The sequence below is a fragment of the Antechinus flavipes genome, chromosome 1, assembly GCF_016432865.1.
Source record: "Antechinus flavipes isolate AdamAnt ecotype Samford, QLD, Australia chromosome 1, AdamAnt_v2, whole genome shotgun sequence".
Classification (NCBI taxonomy): domain Eukaryota; kingdom Metazoa; phylum Chordata; class Mammalia; order Dasyuromorphia; family Dasyuridae; genus Antechinus; species Antechinus flavipes.
In genome coordinates this window covers 284,222,778-284,243,576 of record NC_067398.1, presented here as the reverse complement: position 1 = coordinate 284,243,576, position 20,799 = coordinate 284,222,778, and the positions used below count along the sequence as shown (strand labels likewise).

Below are 20,799 nucleotides of genomic sequence, written 5' to 3'. Positions count from 1 at the left end.
CCATATACACAATTGTGTATGTACCACAAGATTCATACATATATACATGTGTATGTGTATATATAATTATTTATCTATATACATAATACACACTTGTGCATGCATACCACCAAATTCATTCATACATATGTGTTATGTGTGTATGTGTGCATGTGTATGCATTTGTGTATATACATTTGTGTCTAATTTTAAAAATTACTACTACACTACTACTACTACTACTACTACTACTACTACTACACACACACACACACACACATACTCCCTGCCAGTAATTGCTAGATCTGGCACATTTAAGGTTACAACAGATAGTAGAATTGAGTGATAGGATGTTGACATACTAGAACATGTTAGAAAGGGAATGTCATATATACTCACACTTCCTAGACTTCCAACACTGGGATAAGAGAGGGTGGCAGCTTGGTACACAGTGAAAAGTCCTGGCTCTGAAATAAGAAGAATTCATATTTTTGCCTCTGATGCTTATCCTTATGTGACTTTGGACAATTAAGAGCCTTCCTGGGCTTCAGGTTTTCTCATCTGTAAAATGAAAGGGTTGGACTAAATTTTCTCTGAGGTCCCTTCCAGTTCTAAGTCCAGAATCCTCATTAAAGAACTACTTACGAGGCAGCTAGGTGGTGCAGTAGATCTCTATCCACCAGCCCTGAAGTCAGGAGGACTTGAATTCAAATCTGGCCTCAGACATTTAACACTTCCTAGCTATGTGATCCTGGGCAAGTCACTTAACCCCAATTGCTTCAGGGGGAAAAAAAAGACTATATGTTGCTGATTTGCCCTACTAAATCTTTATATTATAGATAAGAAAACTAAGTTACAGAGATGATATTACTTCACGAGATTGAATGATGAAATGAAATGTTGGCATTAAGGCAGGGTTATTTTTTCAAAAGCATATAAGACTATTTCATCCTTACATAAAAACCTCTGTATAACCAACTATACTTCTAGAAAACAGGAGGGGTTTTGTTTCTTAATGATGTTCAAAATTAGCATGAGTGGGAATGACTTCTTTAGCAAAGAAGAAATAAGTATATTTTCCATTCCTGAAAATGCTGCAAACTACTTAAAAAAAAAAATTGGCCATGAACTGGAATATTTTGTACTTGTGGGAGGGAAAAGTGGCTTCAAGAAGCTTCAAGAAGAAATTTCAAGAAATTTGTATCTGCAAGTAATTATTTCTTTTAGAAGAATTCCAGAGTTAATGGATCACTGTTTCTCTATTTCAAGGTCCACAAGCTCTCAGTAGCTTAGGGCACCTCCAAAGGAGGTATTTGTGAATGGGCAGCCCCAGAGACAATTACTTTTGAGCTTATGTACTTCTCTGAGATTTACTTGCTTCTCTTTCTTCCTCTTTCCATTTTGTTCATTTTCTCAATAAGTTTTCTCTATGACCAACAACACTGGCACTGCCATCTTGGCAATTCAAGTGTGAAAGAGTTTCTCTTTTGCAGGTAGAAATATAAAAGGAAAAGGAAGAAGTGGATAGGAAAAAAAGGAAATCAGATGCACTAAATCTAGGAAGAAATTGCTTTATAGCATGCATGGGTAATTTTTCAGCCTTGAATCTTTTGTTCCAATTTTTCCCCTCCTTTTCCCCACTCCCTCCCCCAGATGTCAGGTAGACCAATACATGTAAAATATGTTAAAGTATATGACAAACACAATATATGTATACATGTCCATATAGTTATTTTGCTGCACAAGAAGAATCGGACTTTGATATAGTGTACCATTAACCTGTGAAGGAAATCAAAAATACTGGCGAATAAAAATAGAGGGATTGGGAATTCTATGTAGTGGTTCACACTCATTTCCCAGAGTTCTTTCGTTGTGTGTAGCTGGTTCAATTCATTACTGTTCAATTGGAACTGCTTTGTTTCATCTCATTGATGAAGAGGACCATGTCCATCAGAATTGATCATCATATAGTATTGTTGAAATATATAATGATCTCCTGGTCTTGCTCATTTCACTCAACATCAGTTCATGTAAGTCTCTCCAGGCCTTTCTGAAATCATCTTGCTGGTCATTTCTTACAGAACAATAATAATATTCCATAACATTCATATACCACAATTTATTCAGCCATTCTCCAATTGAGGGGCATCCATTCAAAGAGGGCTGCCACAAACATTCTTGCACACATACAGGTCCTTTTCCCTTCTTTAAGATCTCTTTGGGCTATGAGCTCAGTAGTAACACTGCTGCATCACAGTTTGATAACTTTTTGTAGCTCAATTAATATTAGAGGGCAAAACCATTCTGTCATAATCAAATGGAAGGTACCTTAAGACAAAGAGATTAGAAAGACATATTTAGACAGACACAGAGATAGAATTCCTAGTAATCATCTGTAGAATTCCTGGAAAACTACTGAGGCCAGGCAATATTCTGCATACAAACATTTTCTCATCACATAAAGTTAGATTTAAACAATATGATGATACATTCTAACCTATTAATGGTTTTTTTTATTGAATATTTACATTTTCCTGATATCCATTTCAATTTGACTTGTTTTCAAGTTGCCCTCTGGGCAAAATTGCCAAACTCTGTATCTGTGGTTCCAGCAGGTCTGTCTCTATCTCAGGGACAGAAATAGAGAAGGTGATCCTAGTTAAGGAGACATGACATGTAGAATTGGGAAGTATTCCCATTTCATTTTCCCATATCAGAAATTCATTGATTCATGAATTTGTTTTTGTGGATCCATAACCATCAAAGCAGATCTCAATTCCTTCACCCTTCTGTGACCTCCCTAAAATCATTACAACATTATGTAGCATGGAGTTAATGAGTGAGCATTTATTTTTTTAAAGTTTTTTATTTTTAAAACATATGCATAGTTTTCAACATTCACTCTTACAAAATCTTGTGTTCAAAAATTTTTCCCTCCCTTCCCCTCCTCCTCTCCCTTAAATAGCAGGTAATCCAATACATGTTAAATATGTATAATTCTATACATATCTCCACAAATATGCGGTACAAAAAAATCAGATCAAAAAGAAAAAAATAAGAAAAATGCAAGCAAACAACAAAAAGAGTGAAAATATTTATGTTGTGATCCACACTCAATCCTCACAGTCCTTTCTCTAAGTATTAATAATTGAGTGAGCATTTATTAAATACTATGTGCCAGACATTATGCTAACTACTAGGATACAAATATAAACAATCTAGTACCTGCCTCTCTAAAAGCTTTGATTATAAAGGGGGAAAATTATACATAGAGGGAAGCTGGAAAAAGGAGAGGGATGGGCAGTGCTTAGGATGTAGAGGCCTGGGCCTGAGCACACTAAAGCAAAAACTGATGTTTGCAAGAATAAATTTCAAAATGTAAAATAATTTTAGAAAGAAATTTAAGTTGTTTGGTAAAGGGGAGCAAGTCAAAAAAGGAGATATGACTCCCCTTCCCTCTAGGCTTCATCATTATGTAGGATTTAGACTAAGAGACCTGCACTGGAATCACAGATACAGAGTTTGGTGATTTTGCCCAGAGAGCAACTTGAAAACAAGTCAAATTGAAATGGATAGCAGAAAATGTAAACATTGAATAAAATTTGGGTAAAGCCAGAATATAACATGAACTTGGGTAGACTTTGGGTAGATGCAGAATAAGAATGTTTTAGGTGAACCCAGTAATGGGGAGAACCTGGAATTCCTAGTAACCGTTTGTGGCATCCCTGGAGAGTTACTGAGAAAACATTTTATTAAAAGTTAGATTTAAACGATCACATAAAGTTAGATTTAAACTATGGGATAAATGACAGATAATACATTCCGATTCGTTGACATGTGAGTTGGTAGAGATTAGAAAGTATTCCAATTATATATCAATACTTCAGGGGTCCATGAGTTTGTTATTGTGGATCCATAACCATCAATACAGATCTCAATTCCTTCACCCCTTTGTGGCATCCCCAGAATCATTACAATCATTGAGTAGCGTGGTGCAGTGGGAAAAGCCTTGAATTTGAAATTAGATCTAAAGATATGAATACATATTCTACATCTGTCAGTTTCTCACGCCTATTTCCTCATATGAAAAATGAGCCCTCCTAGCTATAAATCTGACCCTTGTGGTCAATTTTCTGATTATAAACTCTGCAAACTTAACTGGCCTCATATCTAGGCCATTCCTGAGAGATATTGGATACTTTTCTATATTGGTAGGTCCTTCCTGGGCTTGAATTCTGCTGGCATAGACTCTAAGAAAGTAGCATTCCCTTCAGTACATTGATGAAGCTTTGGAGATAGGGAATAAGATACAAATGTGAGAAAACTCCCTCTGCCAATGAAGATTAACATCTACTTTTCACCTTACAAAAGTTTCCCGAGGGTACTCAGGTAAAGTTACTTGCCCATGACAACACACCCAAAATAATGAGCATTCTTACTATCTCTTTAGTAGACTTTAGGGGATGAGTCATTTCTCTACAAAATATAAACCCGTCTTTTAGAAAATATATGCCCAGATCATCCATGTACCTAGTTTGGAAGACCTTAATGAATATCTCCAAACCCTCTATTTTGATCTCCTCTACAATGCATTTGTGGTTTTAAGAAATCAATAAACACTAAATCTTTCAAAAGAAAGTCTCCTTCTACAAATCTGCCAGAAACAATCATTCTTCTCAGAAATTGATGTTCACTCTACATTCTAAAATCTTTGTGATTAAGATTTTTTTCAAAAGAATGCTTTTGTAGAATAGAGTGGAAGCATTAGATCTTTTCTACATCCTTGACCAAAGTTGATTTTTTCCTAAACTGGAGGAGGGAAAATTGAGGGGGAAAGAAGAGGGAGGTAGGAGATAATTATGTGAAGGTATGAGGAGAAACTTCTGAAATTGTCTTGATCTCCCTGATTTTGAGATGGGTTGCAGATGACTAAGCCTGTAGAGGGCATGAGTATCAAAAAAAAAAAAAATTTAGAAAAGAGACTGCTAATTTCTTCTTTGAGCTTGTTCACTATTAAGACATTACCTGTAATCAGACATTAAGATTTCATTTCAGGACTTTGGGAAAATCTTTATCCAGAAAAAGAATACCTTTCCTAGTTTGAACTTTCTAAGGGAAGCTGTGAGTTAAAAATTAAGGAGTATTCTGGGAAATAGATAACTGTAAAAAAAAAAAAAAAGAAAGAACAAACCTTAGTTGTTTTTTTTTTTTTTTCTCCCTTCTTTTGCCCAGTATTTGTCAGAGAATTTCAATTCAATATGGAAATGGAAGAACAGTTAGTAAACAGTTTAAGTTCAGAATGCCTGTTAGGTTATCCAATAGAAAAAAAGAAAAAAGAAAAAGAAAGGAAAAAAAAAAAACCCTTGGTTTTGTTTTTTGTTTTTTTCCCCTCCTTTTGCCCAGTATTTGTCAGAGAATTTCAATTCAATATGGAAATGGAAGAACAGTTTGTAAACAGTTTAAGTTCAGAATGTCTGTTAGGTTATCCAATAGTATTTTCTGTATAATTGAGTTTGGTGTGTTTATAGGATCTAGGTGCATTTTCTTGATTTTATTAATCTAAAATATTTACAGGTGTTCAGTTTTTTCAAATGGGAGATTTCTGGTTCTGATGTAAATTATCATTAGTATTACAGAAGACAATATAAATTAACTTATTATACAGTTTCATTAGTATATGATTGTCCCCTCTTAAAGAAAATGTTTTCAGTGTTAGAAATGTTGAATGTTTTCCTTTTGAGTTCATCTGAGAGTGAGAAGATTTAGAGTTCTAATCCCTGGATATACTAAGCGGCTTTTAATATTGGACAAATCATTTGATTTCTCTGACCCTCAATTTCCTCATTTGTATCATGACTTAATATTCTCCAGTGCCCTTTTTCCAAGTGCTGAGAGTCTATGATTCTATGAATTTCATGACATCCTAACTCTCTTCTCCCTTCTTTAGTTGACCAAAACATAAAATACAAGGGCACTTATAGGTCATACTATGCCTTGTTTCTTTTCATATTATATTGTTTAGTATTGTATTAATTATGTAATAGAATTCACAAATTTCTCTCACTCTATAGAGGAACAAAATGATTGACCTTTAAATGGAAAAGGAACGTTTGTTTGCTAGATTAGGTATGTGCATTAAAATTGTTACTAAAAGGTACCAGAAGATGGATAAACATTCAATACAATTTTCTTTAAGATATCTTTTGGGAATTTGGGTATGTGTTTTGTTTTTTTGTTTTTCAGTGCACTGAAAATCAGCTTTGTGACTGCAGGGGGAGGAAGAGACTAAAAAGAGATTCTTTCCCAAAGAAGCCTAGGAGAAGATGCTGGTGTACTTCAGTAGCTCATAGCTCTATGGGTTTCTGCTCTGCCATATGTATGCTTACATAGGGGAGATATGACTCAGTGACAATGGCTGTTTAGGAAGTAATTGAATTTAGAAAAACAAACAAATGTGAAATTACACCATTAGAAAAAAAAAGTCCTGAAATTTTAAACAAAATTTCATAACTAGTTGATTGGCTATTGACTGTCTTTATGGAACACCTCTAAATGAGATGCATGTACACTTCTCATTTATATACCTTTTTCCAGCTCATGGGAAATTTCTAGTGGATATCACTACTGGAAAGCTGTCTTCCTAACATAAGTTTAAAATAATAGCTATTTTCTTAATATAAGTTTGGAATAACATGTCCTTTAGAAATCTTTAGATTAGCCTTGTTAAATTGCTTCTGTTTCTGTATGCCAAGAATTCTTATCTTTGGTTTCAAAATGATAACAAGTTGAATATTTATTTGTAGCAATCCATTGACAATAGAGTAAATTGGTAGTGGGACACAATTTAACCCTTTGCTCACCCTGAGTGGACAACACTGTGTTTAATTCAATTTAATTATATAAAGTAGACAGATATTTATTGAAAACATTATATGTGCTCAGCCTGTCTAGGCTCTATGGAGAGGTGTAGGAGAATGAGGAAGAGTTACAAAGAAGTATTTGATCCAATCTCTGCCTTCAAGGAGGACATACACACCTTGAGTAGTCTAGTACCTTGGAGTTCAACATTTCTAAACTGAGTAAGATACAGTATAGTTTAATCCTCTGAAGTTTACAAAAGATATACTATTTTAAACCTTGTTTATTATGAGTACTTTAAGGGTCCCACAACTGTCTTTGTTTTTATATTTGTATCTTCAGCATTTAGCATAGTGTTTGGCATATAGTAAGCAATTAATATATGCCTTTTCATTCATTAATTTTCATTTATTCATTCATGGCTTTTGAATGTTCACACCCATAATATCTAATCCATAAACAGAACTTCACCTACAGAACTCCGGATTCAAAAGGTTTATTATGATTGCTTTTTAGTGTCATAGCTTTTTGGTTTGGAATGTGCTCTGGCTAATTTGTAACTATAAAAAGATGTTTCAGTCTCGGGTGGAGTTAGCTATTATATCTTAGTCTGGCCTGTCTTTTAGCCTGGATGGGAGCAAGTCAATATTCCTTATGGTTAATGTCCCTCTTAACAAATAATGGGAGAGGGAAGCTTGTAGTTAATTATAGCTTGCCCCTAAGGTGATAGAATTATTTATTTATTATTATTATCCTTATTTCTGCATCTCATTGGCACAGGTTAGAGAATCTGAGGAAAAAGAATGAATAATTTTTGGATGACTCAGATGCACCACGCTGGACAGCTCCCAGCCTCTGTGAGTCTCTCTGGGCTCCAGGAAGGTGAGGATGGGAGTGAGAAAAAGTCACTCCTTGCACCTACCAAAGGAGTCTCTAGGAAGTTCAGTGGAAAAGAAGGGTCTGTGTATGTAAAATCTCCCATCAGTGGCACTTTTGAGCATGTTTGGAAAGACATGAGAAGTAGATAGGCAGACGAGAAGAAATACCTCATAAAAAGGAAGGGGTGTGAATTTTTCTTTTATTAAAACTTCCTTTGGCCTATTTGTTTTGATGGGGGAGGAGACCGTCTAAAATATGTTTGCACCTCCTAATGCGGGGGTTAAACAATCCCATAGAGATCTCTGCTGGTCAGATCACATCAGGAACAGTTTTTTTTTTTTTTTTTTTTCCATTCTGGACAGCACATTTTTAAGAGGGACATGAAAAGGCAGAGTGTACCCAGAGAAAGGCTAATTAATTAACTGAACTAATTAATGAAGAGTCCAAAAATTAAATTTTATGGGAAATAGTTGAAAGAACTAGGGTATTGACCCCAAAATATGGAAAATGAAAAGGTTGTCACATGAAAGAGGGGAAAGATCCTCCTTTGTGCTGCTTTAGGGGACAGAATTAGAATCAAGGGGCACAAGTTACAGCAAGACAGATTTTGGCTCAATATAAGAAAAAACTTTCCAACAATTGGAACAGGTTGTCAGTGGCTGCAATGTCCCAATAAGTAGTACAATCCTCATCCCTAATAACTATTCAATCACAAGGTTTTGGTGGGCAGCTTAATAGTAGGGTGGATAGAGTGCTGATCTGGAATCTGAAAGACCTGAGTCCATATCCAGCCTCAGATATTACCTAATTCTGTGATTTTGGGAATATCATGTAACTCCTTGGTTTCCTTATCTGTAAAATAGAGATAATCACACCTACTTTCCAGGGTATTTGTGAGAATAAAAGTGATACATATTTGTAAAGTACTTTACAAATTTTAAGGCACTATATAAAATGTTGGCTATTATTATTAGATTGGCAGAAGGATTACTGTAGTAGGTGGTAGGCTGGACCAGATGACCCATAAGGTCTATGCGAACTTTAAGATTTTATGACTGTGAAATATGGTTAAAGACTGCAATTTTAGACTCTCATTGGCTATAAAACAAAACAAACAAAAACTAAGCCCCCCCAAATCAAACCAATCAGTGGCTATTATGTTCTGAACATGAAGAAAAAGGAGTTCCTCTAATCTCCAAGATTTTATGCGATCAGGGAAAAGTGCTAAATATCAATTCCATTTGCATAGAACATAATTTATCAAGTTTCAGGAAGCTGGGGGTGGGGGTGGGGGACCATGTCAGATTAGAGTTCTAGTTCTACCACTTTTTATTTATGGCCTCAATTAAGTAAGTCCTGAGTTTTCCCATTTGTAAAGTGGAGATAATTATAATTGTTCTCCCTACCTCAGAGACGGTATGAGGTTCAAATGAGAAAACCTCTTTGAAAAGCATTTAATAATTTATAAAAAGTCCTTTGTAATCAGTAAAATGCCATATGAATATAAGGTACTATTACACATCATTGCTTTCCCCAAGTTAATGTTAATGGCATTGAACATAAGTGGTTTTATGGAAGGCAGTGTGTTATAGGAGAAAGAATATTTACTCTAGTATCAGAAGACCTAGATTTATATGCTGCTTCTGATGCTTACTATCACTGTGATTTGGGCAAGTCACTTAATCTCTATCTCAGTTTCCTCATCTGTAAAATGAGGGAATTGGACTAGAGACCCTAAGGTCCCTTTCCGCTCTAGATTTGTGTTCCTGTGACTTTTAAAAATATTTTTTAAAAAATTCATGCTATCTTGATTCCATTTTCCTAGGTGAGCGACCCTTTCCTTGCACATGGCCGGACTGCCTTAAAAAGTTCTCCCGCTCAGATGAGCTGACCCGCCACTACAGAACCCACACTGGTGAAAAGCAGTTCCGGTGTCCGCTGTGTGAAAAGCGCTTCATGAGGAGTGACCATCTGACGAAGCATGCCCGACGTCACACTGAGTTTCACCCTAGTATGATCAAGCGATCTAAAAAATCCCTTGCAAATCCTTTGTGAGACCCTGGATGTACCAGAGGAGGTCAGGACAGTGAAAAAGACCAAAAAATAAAAAAGGAAGGAAGGAAGGAAGGAAGGAAGGAAGGAAGGAAGGAAGGAAGGAAGGAAGAAGAAAGAAAGAAAGAAAGAAAGAAAGAAAGAAAGAAAGAAAGAAAGAAAGAAAGAAAGAAAGAAAGAAAGAAAGAAAGAAAGAAAGAAAGAGAAAGAAAGAAGAAGAAAGGAAGGAAAGAAGGAAAAAGGGAAGAGAAAGAAAGAGAGGAAGGCAGGGAGGAATGAATGAAGTAGGAAGAAGAAAGAAACGATGGAAGAAGAAAGGAAGGTTTTCAGAGACCCTCAGAAGCAAATAGACAAATGAAAGGAAAAAAAAAAAAAAGCCCCAGAGATGGTCCACTTTTCAGCACAGGAAGGCAACTGCTATCTAGTCAACATTCAGAGGTTTCTCTCTTTGGCATTTTTCTAAAGCACATATACCAGAGATTGCAGAGTCAACAGTCTTTAACTATCTCTGATGAAAGAGGGAGAGCAGATGCATTGGATGAGGAGGGGGAAGGGAGTGAGTGAAAGGGTGGGCTAAGGGGAAAGGGGTAATAATTTAAGGAATCAAAACACTGGTGTACATATGTTTGACTGGGTGAGTTGACCTGTGGTTATCACATAGTGATTCTACAGTCATTGCTTGTTATCTCTCTTGGAATTTTGTTTTTGTTTTCCTTTTTGATGTATATGCTGAGTGTGCTTGAATTTCCTTAGCAAAACCACTCTGAATCACAGTAATTTAGGAAATAAAAATGGATAGCACAGCCTTCTCTTATGGAAGCAAGATCACGTCTACTACAGCATGATCACTTCTCAAAAGACTTGAAAAACAGACACAACTCCTAGGCAGTGGGTATGCAGACATTCACCTTCCACTAAACTAAAGACAAACCTTTTCTCATAGGTTATGAATTTACCACCTCCTTTACACCTCCTTTATATGAATTCTTCTCTTTTGAACCCAAGCTGTATTTTTATTTGCTGATACAAAAGTCAACTTAAGCACATGCTTTAAAGTTGAAATCAAAGATCCCTCTGGCATCATGTTATAAATCTACTTACTTAGATCTAAGTCATTTGTTGCCAATATAGGTTAAGAAATCATGATCAAGATGGAATCACTGGTGTGCAATCAGCTCAAATTTGAATTTAACTCTATTAACTTGGCCAGAGTTCCCTATTCTTTCAATTCACATCATCTTACTGTACCATGATGCCACAGATGGGGGATTTTCCTCTGTTGTATTTTATTTGAATGCCTGACAGCAGCTCTGTCTTGAAACCTGCTGGTGGGTTAAAGATCTCTTCCTTCCATGTTTATGTAGAACCTCCACTCACAGGAACAAAAGTTATAGCAAAAGAGAAAATTAAGCTGAGATTTATGAAGATAATTATATTTAGCAGGTGATGTCAATGAAAATTGATAAGGTAATTTCAGAAGGTACCCTACATAGCAGCAGCTTTTAGAGGGGATAGGTAATTGGATTACTATACCATCCTGAAAACATATTGCCATATTTTTTATGGCATGAATTTCCCCACTACATACTTTATATTGACCTTAGGTATCTATGAAGGCTGAAAAACTACTTTGTCAACAATAGAGCACAGACCTTAAGACTGTATTTTGGGCCTTTAAAGTTTAGTGGCCAGAAAAAAATAATGAACTGCATTTTCAGATCAAAAGAGACACTTCAAAAGAGGAAAAATAGAAGTGATGGTGGGGAAATGTTTACATTTTTTTTCCAGAAATTAAACTTTCTGAGCATTTTGTTATCAGATCTTTAAAACAGGGAGCTAAGGTACACACTCTAACTTATATATGTTTATAGAGCTTGTCGTGTAAGATTAGGGTGCATGCCTGTAATGAACACATTATTTTACCTGACAGAAGCCTGCTTCTAATGCAGAAGCAACAGCAACATAAGGCTCTCAGAGAAGGGGAGCATCAAAGTCGCTTGCTTGGGTATAGTTACCAGTGTTGTCTCTGTAGTTCTGTAAGGATAACTGTTTTTTAATATTTGGGACTTGGAATAATCCAAGGAATTTAAAAAAGGAAGAAAAAAATGGAATTTTCCCTAGGGAAAGCGTGTCAGGAAAATAATGAACACTTTCTACCTCTGTTTCAGCTTTTTGAAACACTTATTTTAAAACCAAACTTTCATTTCTGTGTCCCAACTGAGTTTTAGGGACATTTGTTCTTCCATATGAAATAGGCATGTCACCTATTTCCTGTTTGAACTCCTAGAATGATTGTGCTCACTGATGTTCTGCATGTGGCCTTTGGTGACTCAAGAGTTGGTGGTTGCCTAACAACTCACTAACTTCCAAAACCTCATCATCCTCCCTTCAGAAAGAAATTAAAGGAAAAAAAAAAAAAAACTACAAGCCAAGTGAAATTGAGACAATCTTTCTAAAAGTCTACTTGAGGCCAGAAGCCTCTAAATAAGCACTAAATAAGATGCACAATTTATTTCCCTTCCCTATACACCCTCCCAAAGTTGCTACTTACCTTTTCAAGTTATAAAACACACATGTGATATTCTCTTACCTGTTATCATGATAAACTGGGTAAATTCAAGGCTACTTTTTATTCTTTGTGATAACTCCTGTTTTAAAATTCACAAACAGGAACCAGCATCCTGATTAGAATAACTATATCTTGATATAGTTTAAATAGGATTACTAGAGTTCATTGAACACTAAAACTATGAAGTAATTACTTTTTATATTAAAAAGACCATGGATTTAACTTATTAAAAATCCAAATGCAAGCTAGTAATTTTTGTTTACTTTTTTAACCAAACTGAATTTTTGAAAGACTGTTGCAGGTGTTAAAAAGGAAGAAAAAAAAAGTGTTTTATCTAATAATAATGAATGTAGTTGTCAATCTGGGAAAACAGTAGTTTTAGAGTTAACTCCTCTTTTGCTTAGGGAAGAAAAATCCTTCCTCATGGTGGAAAGATGCTGTGGCTTAAAGGTAGAGCTTACAATCATGCTTCTTTTGAGAACTATACTTGATAGCTTATAATTACAGAAAACCAATTAGTTGTCGGTTTGCAGATAGATTTAGGACAGTACTCATCATTCTGGATAGACTTTCTTTTACTACAGATGTATGATCTATAACACTGTAAAATACCAATCTTGACAACTGTTTAATCAATTTTATTTTTGTACAGTATTAGTGACCTAAGTTATTTTGCTGTCCCATTTTTTTTTTTTTTGTAAATCAAAATGAAAGTAGTAAAAAAAAAAAAAAAAAAAAAGCAAGTATCCTAACAGTAAGGATTTTGTATATATGTATATAATTTGTCAAATAAACATAATAAACTGGTATGAATGGATTGACTGATCTGAGCCATGGTGTAATGGAAAGCCCAGGTCTCAGCTACTGTAATGAAAAGGCACTAATTACAGTAGCTTTGAAGGTGGCTTTGACTTTTGTATATTCCATACTTTAACAAATGCATTCATATGAAAATATGAAATTTTATTTTTATCCAAGGAGGTAGATGGAATGGAGGCTATCAAAAATATGTTAGGAGGTGGAAGGAAACATATAGTCTATCAACATTACTCCTCCTTGAGAATGTAAAATCATCAGCAGCAGCAAATGCTTATCAAACTCATAATTCTGTGGTTGTATGCATGGCATTCTACAGAAGATCTCTATCCTGTTCTTGTAGATCACAATCTCACCTTATTTTTAAACGATACTTTATGGTTTACAAAGCTCAGTCATGTACATTACTTAGATCTTAGAAACCTTGGAGATCATCTAATCTTATTATAGACCACATTGGGAATCTGGTGAAGGTAATGGAATCCATCTCAGAATAAGTGCTAAAATGAAATATGTAGGCTTACAAATGAAACCAAATATTTGAAAACATAGTTAAATATTTTTTAAAAGTTAATGGATGCTTTAGGAGTTCTTTAGTGTCCTTATCCGGATCCAGTCCCTCCGCATCATACATGAATTTAGAAATTTAGGCCCTGTGCCTAAAGGCACACGGAATAATTATTAGAGTTTAGGATTTGAATCCAGGTCCAGGGACTCCAAACTAGAATTGGAATTAGAAAGTGCCTTGTCCAGACTGGACTGAAGAGGATAAAGCTTGTCAGTCTATGATCAGTCTGGGGAGGCTTTGTAGGAAGCAGATTTCAGAAAACAAGAACTGACACTTATATAATGCTCTAAGATTTGCAAGTACTTTTACATTAACTCTCACTGGAGGAGCAAATGTAACAACCCTGTGAGGTATAGTTTATTGTAGATACTGTTAGCCCCATTATTCAAAAAGAAAGGTTCATGCCAGGATTACACAGCTAGAGTCACAAGCAGAATTTGAACTCAGGGCTCTTTCCACACCACATACACTTCTAGAATCTTAAAGAATTTGGGGTATACAATATTGTTTTGGAGAAAGCTATGAAATTAGAGCACAATGAGCAATTGGAGAAAATTTAATAAAATTTAAATTTAACATCATGTGATGTTAGACATTGTTAAGAGTATAAAGTGAATGTAAAATTATACCACACTCAAGCTTAGAATGTAATAAAACTAAACTAGGTGAAATAAAAGTGATAATGGTAGAATCTAACAAACATTTCAGGAGGAAAGAATTAGGAGCAAAACAAAAGCGTGTTCAAGAAAGGCCGAAAAGTTCTCTTTAGATGGAGTTCTGAGAAATGGAAGAGTCTATAAGGATCATCTGATTCAACATTCCCCTGTTGTAGATAAAGGAATTGGCATCAAAGAGTTTAGTTATTTGCCCAAGGGGACAGAATGAAAGAGGCAGAATTCTAAACTTGGGTTTCTGACTCCCAACTCTGACGTCTGACACCAGGTTGCTTGCTATCTTGCTCATTTTTTTTTTTTAACCAAAATTACTAGGAGTTAGGTTAATGGGATAAAACACTGGATTTATCATTTCGAAAGAGAAATTTTAGAGTTAAAAAATATGTATGTATATATAAAGGTATCCCAGGCAACTTGCTAAGACTGTTAAGTTTCCTAGAATTGTTGATTTTGACTGAGAGCTGAGGTTCCTCACCAAATGCTCCCTCTCCGCATGAAATCTTAGGGCTGGTCCCCTTCCCACTCCCCCTCAAAAAGATGACCTTAGAGATCAAGTGATCCAATCCTCATATTTGACAGATAAGGCAAAAAGAGATTTTAAATATTTAGTGACTTGGCCCAGTTTAATAATAGATCTGGACTTAGAACCCAGGTTGTTGGAAATAAGGAAACAAAATAAGCTTTATTATATGCAAGGTACTGTGCCACTGTACTTGTACAATATTTTCTTGTTTGATTATCACAACTACCCTGCGATGTAGGTGCTATTTTTGTCTCCGTTTTACATTTGAAGACACAGAGGCAGTCAGAGGTTAAAAGAAACTTTCCCAGGGTCAAAAGGTCTGGGTCTGGATTTGAATTCAGGTGTTCCTGACTCTAGTCCTAGAACTCTAATTCACTGTGCCACATATATGCTTCTAGTCACTACTGGGCTTAAAATCAGGAGAACTTGTAAATAATAGCTAACATTTATAAAGTTCTTACTATGCTAAGTGTTTTACAAATATTATATTTGGTCTTCACATCAGTCATAGGTGCTTATTATCTTCATCTCCATTTTATAGATGAAGAAACTGAAGCAAACCAAGATTGAGGGACTTGTCCAGAGTTACACAGCTAGTAAGTGTCTGAAATTGGATTTGAATTTGTCTTCCTGACTCCAGATCTGACATATATCCTCCAATATTAGCTATGTGATCAAGGGCAAATCTCAGTTTCTTCATTTGAAAAAGAAGGATAGTAAAAATAACTCTAAATATCTTCTCACAGGGTGAGGTTCAAATGAATAAAGTATGCCATGAATGTGAGTTGTCATTATAAATTCTCATTTGCATTAGTTTTGTTTGTACAAAGGCTTTTTAATTTGATATAATCAAAATTTTCTATTTTGTGATCGGTAATAGTCTCTAGTTCATCTTTGGTCACAAATTTCTTTCTCCTCCACAAGTCTGAGAGATAAACTATCCTATGTTCCTCTAATTTATTTATAATCACATTCTTTATGCCTAGGTCATGGACCCATTTTGATCTTATCTTGGTATATGGTGTTAAGTATGGGTCCATGCCTAATTTCTGCCATACTAATTTCCAGTTATCCCAGAAGTTTTTATCAAATAATGAATTCTTATCCCAAAAGTTAGGATCTTTGGGTTTGTCAAACACTAGATAGCTATAGTTGACTATTCTGTCTTGTGAACCATTATAAATTCTCTTATTCTTACAGTGGGGATTAAGTAGTCCAGTTAGATTTCAGATTTAATTGTATACTGGATAGAAATCTGAATTCAAAGTTATATTATCTGGGTTAGATTATCCTGGCTTTGACTTTGAACAAATTATTTCCTTTCTACTGTTTTCTAATGTATTAAAAAACAAGGTTGAACCAGATAATCTTTAAAATATTTTTTAGGTGATCTTGTAACTCCCACGAAGATACTAATTTCCTTAGTATATTTTTCTCACCTGGAATTTCAGTTAGAAACTGATTACTAGACCCACATCTTTGGTCATCTAATTTCTACTAACTTGCGACATAGAACCTACACTAGAGCTCTCTGAAATGTTACAAAATATCCTTTTTCTAATGAAGTGATTGTGAATTTTGGGACTATGTCTAAAAAAGACGCTAGTGTATTTCCTGTAAAAATGTAAACATGAGTCCTAAATATTGTAAACATTGTAATAGAAATTAATTGGGAACCCCTGGTCTAAGTAGGAATTTCCTTAACATGCACATAAATGGTTTATAAAAGGACATATATGATGAGTAGGCAGAATGGAAGATGACACTTAATCTGGGTCAGGTGGGGGTACATGGCACAAGTAGTTAGGTAGTGAAAAGCTACAGAGTACTTAACAAGAGACTGAGAAGGCTAGGAGAATTGAAGCAACTAAATACAGCTTTAGAAAGCCTAAGGGGGTAGAGGGTGGGGGTTGAAATAGAAGAAGAGATTAGAAAGATAAAGGAAGATAGAGAGATGGGGAAAAAGGAGAAACAGAAAGAAGGAGAAAAGAAGGGAGATAATGGGAGGGAGAAAGAAGGAGAGGAAAATACAAAGGAAGAGAAAGAAGAGGGAGAAAGAAAAAAGGAAGAGCTCCTGAGGGAGATAGGAAAGAAAAGGAAAAGGGAGACAGAGGAGAAAGAGAAAAAAGAAAGAAAAAAGAGAAGGAGACAGGAAGGAAAAGAAAAAAGGGAAAAGGTAAGAAGGAGAAAAAGAGTGGGTCCTTAGGCAGCTAGGTATAATGAAAAAAACACTGGATTTGGAGTCAAAGAAACCAAATTCAAACTAAATTTTGCGACCTGTGCAGGGGGTAAGTCACAATATCCCTGAACCTCAGTTTTTGGGGGAGAGTTCTTTGATAAAGAGAGCCTTGAATTAAACTATATCATTCTTCTTGCTCTAATTTTGATCTTTTGATTTTCCCCCTCTACCACCTTCCCCACCAAGGGGCCAAAGATTAACTCAATCCTGGACTGGTTGGTGACTCCAATTTAATACGCTGATAACTGGGCCAATTGGAGTTAATCAATTTATTAGGACTTGTGCTTTGTGAGGAGGATACAAAGAAAATTAAGAAGTCACTCTAATGGAGGCACAACAAACAAAGGCTGGAAGCTGTACATAAATGGAACATTTTTATGGAAACTATGATGTAACTGCTTACAACTCCAAATGGGAGTCAAGTCTGTCAATCACAGGATCTAGTAAATCCAGGATCTGTTTCCTGGTATCTCTTTTATGATTTGAGACCTATAGATTCAATATCCCAAAGCATGTGCCAAACTCTCTGTAAGATTTTGTTGGATTTTTTTAATTGTCAGAATCCAATTTAGGTAACATAAAGAGGACCATTCACATCATAGGGAAAGCACTAGCATGGGGCAGACAGGTTTCTGTTGTACTAGAAGTTGAAGGACCCAGCTTTAAGTCTTAGCTCTGCCTTTGACTAAGTCACTGATCCCATTTTCCATATCTCTCAAATGAGGGAGTTGGATAATCAGAAATTTAAAGAAATCTTTTAAAACACTATTTTAAAATAGCTGAAGAAAGAAGTCCTTTCTCTCCACCTCACCTCCACTTTCCTGATTCTTAATTAAACTAGCATATCTTTCACTAGATGCCCCATTCCCAGGATGCTGGGTTAAGTATGATCTTAAAGAAGCCTCTGAGGTAAATATCATGAAGTGTCAGACATATAGTAAGTGCTTCATAAATTCATTCATTTAGCTCCTCTGGGGTGATCTGTGGCTTAAATTGCTTAATTAATTGTTTAAACAACTTGTGTTCTTCCTGTTCTATAACATGCTATCTCTCCTTGATTGCATCTTGGCATGAGAATATTTCCTTTTTGAGCTACTGCTTTTCTAGATATGTCTTGTTTAATCCTAGTTTCCTAAAGAAGCTTTTTCTGTTTGATTTCCAACTTATCCTGTATATATCTTCTTTGTACATGTATCTTATTTGCATGTTGTTTCCCCTCTTTATATTGTAAGCTCCTTGAGAGTAGGGACTATTTTTGCCTCTCTTTGTATCCTCAGCACTTAGCACAGTACCTGGCAAATTGCAGGCACTTAATAAAGGGTTGTATACGTGAATAGCCTCTACACTTCAATTCTGTTCACCATAAGTCACCCCTGGAGATGATGTTTTTGAGTTTGCCAATATATTTTGGTTTTTACACAAAATTTCCAAACAGAAACTTCCCTTTTCCAAGTATGTCCTTTCCCATCCCCTCAAAAAAAAATGTCTATGGGTAGTTAACAGAATGGCCTCCTATGCCATTTGATCTTGGACAATATAGAACTGCCATTAACCTTTGTATTTAGCCTCTGGTGTTATTACATTGTTGTAGTCATTGTATAATTGTGAGAATTTATATATGCCCTCACTCTTTGAAATCCCTTTAAAAGAAATTTTTTTCAGTTTCCAAGAAAAATCATGCCTTTAAGGTTTACAAATAATAATCTCTTTATAATAATCTTGTGATGAAGGTAGTACAAACATTATATATCCGTTTCTCAGATCAGAAATTAAAGAGATTGCCTATGGTTACAGAGCTAATGAGTATTAGGGCAAGGATTTCAAACTTTCCCCATTATACCATGCAGCCCAGACTCATTATCTTTGGCTTCAAATGGCTGTTTCAGTTGGAAGAACAAAAATTTTGGGATAAGGAGTGACAGTGTGGCAAAATAATTTAATGCATAGACCTGGGTATATGTCTTATCTCTAATATTAACTCTGTAACCATGGGCAAATCACTTAGCCTCTCTGTTATAAACAATACATTACAGATGAGTTAATGCTCTGCTTCACTAGAGAAAGTTTCCATACTTGCAGTTCCTTGCTGAAGAAAAGTCTATCACCATTTCTCACAACTTTCCAGTAAAAAATTTATAAAGCAAATTAGCTATTCAATGATCTAGGATACCCAGAATCCAAAAGAGACCAGAAAAAAAATTTAATTCATTAGTTAAAAACCCATGAACTGACATTTCAAAACCCTCTTTCCCATAATCCACCAAGCTGCTGGCAGTGAGGCTACTCTAGGCAACCCAAAGACATAGTTTGCAACAAAACCCAACCTCAGACCCCAATCTCACCTCTCTCTTTACAGAACTGGGGGAATTTGGGCTTTGGTTACAGAAATTTGTTTGCTTGAGTTGAATAAACAGTGCTATAATAGTAGCATTTTGTGCTGCAAAAAATCTCTGCAAAAGGATGGAGGAACATAGAAAAAAAAGGACAGGACAACTCTACATTCTTCTTCCAAAGCCTTGAAAATCTCCACTGCAGAAATCAGTCTTGTAGCATCAACATGGCAAGTCTCTGAACTGCCAGTGCCTGACCAGAGAACTGAGGAAGAGAGAGAGGGATTTTAAAAGGGCCCAAACTGTAACATTTCATTAGCCTAAGAGAAAGAGCCCAGCATTTAAATGGAGTCAGTTCCATCCCTGCAAAGTCAATTGGGGCAGAAACCCAAGCTGATGAATCAAATTGCCCAATTTGATAAAATGTTGAGACATTGTCAGATCCAGCCTCCTGGGAAATGATAATCAAAAGAGAGGGAGTCAAAAAGTGAATGATAACAGAAAATAAGAAGAAAAAAGTCCAAAATTACTAAAGATTTCAGGAAAAAGAAAGCTCAAAAGCCTTTGAACACAAATATATACATCAACAGGGAAAACATTAACAGCAAAAACAAATATGACATAGATTTAGTAAATGAGTTGAGGTATCTATGAATAAATATTGCAGAACAAAGGGAAATGATCCAATACTTGATGATATAGAGGACATTGTGGAATTTAAGGAGAAAAATTGAACCACAACACACTGTTCCTGATTAATTTAAAAGAAACATGAAAATTGAGAGAAAAATTTATGGCATATGTAGCAAAAATAATAGGCAGTTTAGAAAAACTGGAATCTGATATAGTAAATCTCCCCAAAGAAACAAAAGAGATAACAATAGATTGGGAATGCAAATACATAGGAATAAAGAACAAACTAGAAGAAAAGAAAAAAAAAAAAGAAAGAAAAGAAAATATGTTCATTAACCAAGCAAAACATACCAATCTAAAAGACAACTTAAGGATCATAAGAGTCCTGCAAGAACAGAACAGGACAAAAACCTTAACCCCAGCTTAAGAGTTTGCCTAGAACTTCTGAAAACAGGAAATGATATATCAATATAAAGAATTCATAGATCATCTCTAGAAAATGAAAAAAACAAAAAGAAAAGAAGGCTGCAAACTCTAAGACACATAATGGTTAAATTTAACATCCAATTTTGAAACATCCTGTAAGCAATACAAAGGAAAGAAAATTCAAATTCACAAAACTATTCTGTGCTACTAGAAAATTCAGGTTATAATGAAATAATGTATCTGAAAAGCAATA

At 35.3% G+C, this 20,799-nt stretch overlaps 1 protein-coding gene across 1 annotated transcript in view; it reads left to right on the top strand.

Annotated features, from left to right (window-relative positions):
• KLF9 (KLF transcription factor 9) overlaps nucleotides 1–18,491 on the top strand; it is a 33,557-nt gene extending 15,066 nt beyond the window's left edge. Inside the window, exon 2 of the mRNA XM_051962070.1 lies at nucleotides 9,542–18,491. Within this exon, the coding sequence (XP_051818030.1) occupies nucleotides 9,542–9,771 (230 nt within the window). The 3' untranslated portion in view covers nucleotides 9,772–18,491. The remainder of the gene's footprint in view (nucleotides 1–9,541) is intronic.
• Nucleotides 18,492–20,799: the final 2,308 nt, after the last annotated feature.